Genomic DNA, 6,367 nt, shown 5'->3' with positions numbered 1-6,367 from the left:
CGGCGAGTTCCACAGCTTCACAATACTGGTGATGACCGACTTGCCCATCCAGAAGGTCCTAAAGAAGCCCGATGTAGCTGGGAGGATGGTGAAGTGGGCAGTGGAGCTATCGGAGTTTGATATCAAGTATGAGCCCCGAGGTCCGATTAAGGGGCAGATCTTCGCAGACTTCGTGGTCGAGCTCTCGTCTGAAGCGACACGAGTTGAGGGGGATGATTTTCGTTGGGTGCTTTCGGTGGACGGATCGTCGAACCAGCAGGGTAGCGGTGCTGGAGTCATCTTGGAAGGGCCCAACGACGTGCTGATTGAGCAGTCCCTGAGGTTTGCCTTCAAGGCTAGCAACAATCAAGCAGAATATGAGGCGCTGATCGCTGGTATCTTGCTGGCCAATGAGATGGGAGCTAGGGTGCTGATGGTTAAGAGTGACTTGCTGTTGGTCACGGGACAAGTAACAGGCGAGTTCCAGGCCAAGGATCCACAAATGGCGGCTTACCTGGAATATGTGCAGGAGTTGAAGAGTTCATTTGTCTCCTTTGAAGTAGTGCATGTGCCCAGAGAGCAGAATGCCCGAGCTGACTTGCTAGCTAAGCTCGCCAGTTCAGGCAAGGGGGGTAGGCAGAGGACGATGATCCAAGAAACTCTGAAGACGCCCAGAGCATTTGTGGCAGATCACCTGGTCCTTCAGATAAGCAAATCGACGGAGAAAGCGGCGAGGAGTCACAGGTCTTTGACTCAGGAGACCTTGAGGTCGCCAAGAATAAGAGCATGCCGGGGAGAGAAGGTGAACATGACGCAGGTCTGCACGACCCATGAGCCAGACACCTGGGTAACACAGTACAAGCGATGCCTGGCGGATGGCCTTCTCCCGCTGGATCCGACGGAGGCTAGGAAGATAAAGAAGAATTCTAGCAAGTTCACAATGATCGATGGCGAGTTGTATAGGTTTGGGTTCACACACCCACTCCTGGAATGTGTGCACGGAGAGAAATGTACAAGAATCATGGCCGAGCTCCATGAAGGGATTTGCGAAAGCCACGTCGGGGGTCGAGCTCTGGCCGCAAGAACCCTCCGTGCAGGTTATTATTGGCCTACGATGAGAGAAGACTGCAAGAAGTATGCACAGTGTTGCAAGCAATGTCAGCAGCACGCCGATTGGCACAAGGCGCCTCCCGAGGAGTTAAAGTCGATTTACAGCCCTTGGCCGTTTCACACATGGGGGATCGATATTCTGGGACCCTTTCCATTGGCGATCGGGCAGATGAAGTACTTGGTGGTGGCGATTGAGTATTTCACCAAGTGGATCGAAGCAGAACCAGTGGCCCAGATCACCGCGCACAAGATCGAGAGCTTTGTGTGGAAGAACATCGTGTGCCAGTTTGGTGTGCCTAAGCGCCTGGTGTCAGATAACGGAACTCAGTTTGCAAGTCACCTGTTGAAGAAGCTGTGCGAAGGGGTGGGAATTCAACAAGTATTCGCATCTGTCGAGCACCCTCAAACGAATGGCCAAGTAGAGTCAGCCAATCGGGTATTGCTGAGAGGTTTGAAGAGAAGGCTAGAGAAAGCCAAAGGAAGTTGGGCTGAGGAGGTACCCCGTATAGTTTGGGCGTACCACACCACCGAGCAGTCAAGAACCCATGAGACCCCATTTAGCCTGGTCTATGGATGCGACACGATGATTCCAGTGGAAATCCAAGAGAGCTCGCCGAGATTCCAGAACTTTGTAGTAGAAGACTCGAATGAGGAAAGAAGGCTAAATCTGGATTTGCTGGATGAGGTCAGGGAGGAGGCGAGAGTGAAGGCAAAGGCAGTAAAAAGAAGGATCGAACGAAGGTATAACTCAAAGGTGATGCCAAGGCAGTTCAGAGAAGGCGACCTGGTGATGAGGAAGGCCCACCAGTACGAGATGGAGAACAAGCTGTCGCCTAAGTGGACGAGACCGTTCAGGATAACCGAGGCGCTCGGGAACGGCGCCTACCGCTTAGAAACATTGGAAGGAGGGGCGATTCCTCGCACTTGGAACGCCACGCACCTCAAGTTATATTACAGTTAAAAGCGTTGTAAGTAAAAACAAACACGTAGAGTTTGCAAGCTTTCTGTTAAAACAGTTTGAAGGGGGCACTCTTTTTCCCTAAGGAGGGTTTTTAATGAGGCCACCCAATAAAGAAGAGTTCTCAAAGTTTGAAGTGTTTTAGATTGCGTGCTTGTTGTTTTTTCGAAAGTTGTGAAGAAAAGACCTTGTCGCTTATATGTGATTTAAGGCGAGTTTTGAAGTTATGTTGCATGCGTTCTAAAAAAGTTTCTAAGTCCCCATCGTTTTTCGGCGATTGGCGGCATCAGTTAAAGTTTAAAGTCCTCATCGTCTTTAGGCGATCGTAGGCCCCAGTTAAAGACCTCAACGCCCTCGCGCGTCCCGAGGCGAGAAAGAGATAAAGACCTCCTCGCCGTCGAGCGAGTGCAGGCGAGTTAAAGTAAAAAGTCCTCAGTGCTTCCAGAGGGGAGAAGATGTAGCCTCTGGGGCAATGTAGAGGCACCAGCAAAAAGTCCTCAGTGCTTCCAGGGGAGAGAAGATGTAACCTCTGGGGCAATGTAGAGGCACCAGTGAAAAGTCCTCAGTGTTTCTAGGGGAGAGAAGATGTAACCCCTGGGGCAATGTAGAGGCACGAGTTAAAGACCTTCTCGCCGATGAGCGAGTTCAGGCGAGTTAAAGACCTTCTCGCCGTCGAGCGAGTTCAGGCAAGATAAAATCCTTCTCGTCTCGAGCGAGTTCAGGTATGGTGTAGAGGGTGGAAGAAGTTTAAAAGGATAGCTAAGGTAGGTTCGAAGAGAACACTTAAGCTATCCGGCTTACTGTTCTAAAGGTCAGGAAAGGTAGAGAAGGATCCGAAAGGCGCCTCTACCCCCAGATAAGGGAACAATGACCAAGTTGTGAAGACAAGAGGAAGCTGGTATCGCCAAGACTCTTTGGCGACCAGGAGAAATTCAAGCGGTGGCAGAAGCCAAGGCCCGTTTTGATAAGGCAGATCGGGTAAGCTATGTCTTAAGCTATTAGTTGGGTTGAAGCTCGTTATTTGGAAAGTGGTTTCGCACTGAGGTTCGTTACCTTAAGGTTACAAGTTGTTAGAATGTTATCGTTCGAAAGTTGATGGTTCGAAGCAGTTAGTATACAATTGCGCTCGCGGAGTTGCTAAGTCAATTTCGTCTAAGAGATTTATACAAGGAAGATAAAGTTAACAGGGAGATTATATAAAGAGATAGGAAATGTCATAACATAGTGGCATCAGTTCAAAATACATGTACAGAAAAGGGGAAGGGTTATTACAAGTAAAATTGTGTAAGAGAGAGACATATGAGTAAGTGATGGAGGGAAGCAGCAAGCAGCTAGTCTTCAGAAGGAATGATCTTCCCATCCACCACTTCATTGTTCAGCGACACCATGGAGAGATCCAAATCAGGGTATTGACACGCAAATTGCTCCAGGGCGGCGTCAAACCCAGCAGCAAGGATTTGGGCAGAGCTCAGCTCGAGTTCTTCGGTTTGCTTCTTGAGCCCCTCGGTCTGCTGCTCTAATTCTTCAGCTCGTTTCTTGAGTTCTTCAGTTGTTTCACGAGCTTGAAGAAGGTCTTCAGTAACCCTCTTGGATTCCGCCTGCGCCTGGGCCAGCTTTGCGGCGATCTTCTCATTCTCCTCTTTGGCCTCGGCGAGTTTGGCCATGGTGTCATCTCTCTCCTTTTCAACTATCCCCAAGAAGACCTCCCGATCTACTGACCTCTTCTCAAGGTTTTCTACCTTGGCTGCATCGGCTTTGATCGACGCTTCCAGGTCAGCCACCTTGAGACGGTAGGGGACCAGTTTGCTCTCCAGCTCGATCTTCTCTTGAGCTAAGAGGTGCACCCTGTGGCGTAGATCGGTGGCTTCCTTGCGCGCCACCCTCAATTCGGTGCTCATAGCATCCTCCACTCGCGAGTGGTCGATCTCCGCCAGCATAAGGTTGCAGGACAACTTCTCCGCCTCAATCCTTATTATGCGATTCTCCTCTTGGAGCACGGAGATGTCGTCCTGGAGTTTCTTGCTGGAACTTTCCACAGCCTTTGATATGATGGAGGGGAGATCCTCTGCCATCATTTTGAGTTTTGCTGAGAAGGGTTCCCACATCCCTTTGACCGCAAGGGGAAGGTTTGCTCGCGGAAGCGCTGGAGGAGCCTGGTACTGGTTCTCGCCACCACCTTCTTGAGTTGGTTGATGAGGTGGAGCTTCTTGGCGTGGTGGTGACGAGGGGGACTCGGTGATGATGATGGGTGAGTTGTGAGCACCTTCATCCCCACCTGCCGCAGCTTCGGCGTACGAGGCAGTTGAAGAAGGACCCCCTCCAGCAGATACATATGGCGTGGAGGCGCTCGGGGGGTTCTCCATGAAGTTGGGCTCAGCAGCCTCAACCACGGGAAATGCAGCCGCCAAAGGAACTGCTTGAACCGACGGTGTTGCAGTTGGGGGAGGAGGAGGTGTTGGAAGGGGAGCTGGTGGTGAGGGCGGTGTTGATGTTGGAGGAGGAGGTTGAGCAGGTGGTGAAGAAGGCACCACCCTTCTTCTTTTGGTGATGAGGCCATCTTCAGTTGCCTCATCGTCTTCTTCTTCATCCTCATGGACCACCTGAGGGGTTTTCCTCTTTAGCTTCCCGAGGATGAGTTTCTTGCGCTGTTGGGCGGGCAAGGCTTTTGGAGGGGCTGGATCTTGAGGGGGCGATCTGCCCTGAGCGGCGGCGATCTCCACCACTGAGTTGGGCACAGTCTGGGAGCCCGACGCCAACCCATGGGCTCGGGCGAGCGCCCTCAGTTCAGCCAGTTTCCCTTTGCCCAACATAAGATCTGCATAATACAAGGGTATACAAGTCAGCTCAAAGACAAAGATAAACACATGAGTAAATATGCAAATGAGACAAACAAGTGATGCAGAAAATAAAGGCCAAGTCTATTACGCAATAGATAAGACACCCAGCAACAGATAACAGAGGTGCAGCACGAGGCAGTAACTTAGATATTAAGGTAAGCTCTAACCTATACGAGCCTCGAGTTGGCCTTCGAAGAATTCGAAGGAGATGATCGCAGAGGTGAGGAAGGTAATGTTGGCGTCTGCCACGCTCTTCCAGAAGAGGCACAGATCTTTGTCCAAAGCGCCCATGTTGTCGGGGCTCCTTGGCTTTCTGAAGCTTCCCTTAGAGTCCTTATTTCCCTTGTTTACCCAGTACAAGGGAAAGCCATCAAGCAGCGAGTCGTCCTGGTCGTTTTGGCGCACTTGAATGAATTTTCCTTTCCAGTCCTTGTAAGATTGCTGGAAGATAGAGAGGATCGACCTCCCAGCAATCCCGTTCAGACTCACCTAAAGGCGATCTCCTGGATGCTTAGCTTCAAAAAGGAAAAGGAAAACGTCCACTGACGCTGGCAGTCCCAGGTATGCGCATATGATCTGGAACGCCCTGACAAACGCCCAGCTGTTGGGGTGAAGCTGGGCAGGGGCGATGTCGAGCTCAGTTAACAACACTCGCTCGAAACGAGTAAAGGGAAGTCGAAGCTTCACCTTCTTGAAAAGCGTCGCGTAGAGGAAACAAAACGACTCGCCGTTGCTCGTTTTGTCGTCAGCACAGATTGGCTCATCAGGATGGCAAGGCAGCACAACCATTTTACTGTCGTGCTCGTTGTGAAATGAAAGATCCGGCTGGTCCCCCTTCCTTAGTCGGAGCACCGCCAGCGCGGAGTTTATTGAAGAAGTTTCTTTCAGCAGAGCCGCGCTGGCCCAGGGGTAAAGCTTCTTATAGTCTGGGGTAGGGATGGAGGCTCCTCCGACGACCGGTGGAGTAGCCTGAGCCAGGTCAGGGCTAGAGGTTGCAGGCCTCTCAGCCTGGGAAGAGGGAGCACCAGGTGCTCGCGATAGGTTATGCGCTTGTGATGAAGGGTTTTGTGACGAAGGGGGAGGATTCGCGGTTATCTTTGTACGAACCATTGCGGGAACTGCAAAGGAAAAAGTAAAAGAGAGGTGAGCGAAGGTTGCAGAGGTTGATTTGATTGTGAATGAAGGACGAAAAACGAATGAACGAAAGTTCGTTGTGATGGAAGAAATGGAAGGCGAAACCCCAAGTTGCGAAAAAGGGGAAGCAGAAGAAACAACCCACAGCGTATGCACCAGACAGTTAATGGATGATGCGAATCGGTTAAAATGCAGCAAATATCAACAGAAGAAGTAAAGGGAGTACCTTTCGATGATCAGACGAACGCTGAAGGAAGTTGGGGATTCAGAAGGTTGAAGAGCGTCGTAGGTTTTTGCAGAAGAAACTCAGAGCGTTTGAGAAGGCAAAGAGATGATGAAACAGTAAAAA

General features: G+C 50.8%; 1 protein-coding gene across 1 annotated transcript; it reads right to left on the bottom strand.

Annotated features, from left to right (window-relative positions):
• Positions 1-3,378: 3,378 nt before the first annotated feature.
• Positions 3,379-5,994, bottom strand: LOC137815765 (uncharacterized). Its single transcript, XM_068618878.1, has 3 exons — positions 5,679-5,994; positions 3,993-4,862; positions 3,379-3,878 (listed from the first exon to the last, which is right to left on the bottom strand). Exons 1-3 carry the CDS (start codon positions 5,992-5,994, stop codon positions 3,379-3,381), a joined length of 1,686 nt encoding a protein of 561 aa, XP_068474979.1.
• Between the last annotated feature and the right edge of the window lie 373 nt (positions 5,995-6,367).

Source organism: Phaseolus vulgaris, chromosome 1 (assembly GCF_000499845.2).
Source record: "Phaseolus vulgaris cultivar G19833 chromosome 1, P. vulgaris v2.0, whole genome shotgun sequence".
Taxonomy (NCBI): Eukaryota; Viridiplantae; Streptophyta; class Magnoliopsida; order Fabales; family Fabaceae; genus Phaseolus; species Phaseolus vulgaris.
Note: the sequence above shows the minus strand (reverse complement) of the source record. Positions and strands in the feature narration are given on the sequence as shown.

Coding starts and splice junctions, on each gene's coding strand:
- LOC137815765 (XM_068618878.1), bottom strand. CDS start 5,994: ATGGTTCGTACAAAGATAACCGCGAATCCTCCCCCTTCGTCACAAAAC. Junction 4,863..5,678: donor ATTTCACAACGAGCACGACA/GTAAAATGGTTG, acceptor TGTATTATGCAG/ATCTTATGTTGGGCAAAGGG. Junction 3,879..3,992: donor TGAGGCGGAGAAGTTGTCCT/GCAACCTTATGC, acceptor TGCACCTCTTAG/CTCAAGAGAAGATCGAGCTG.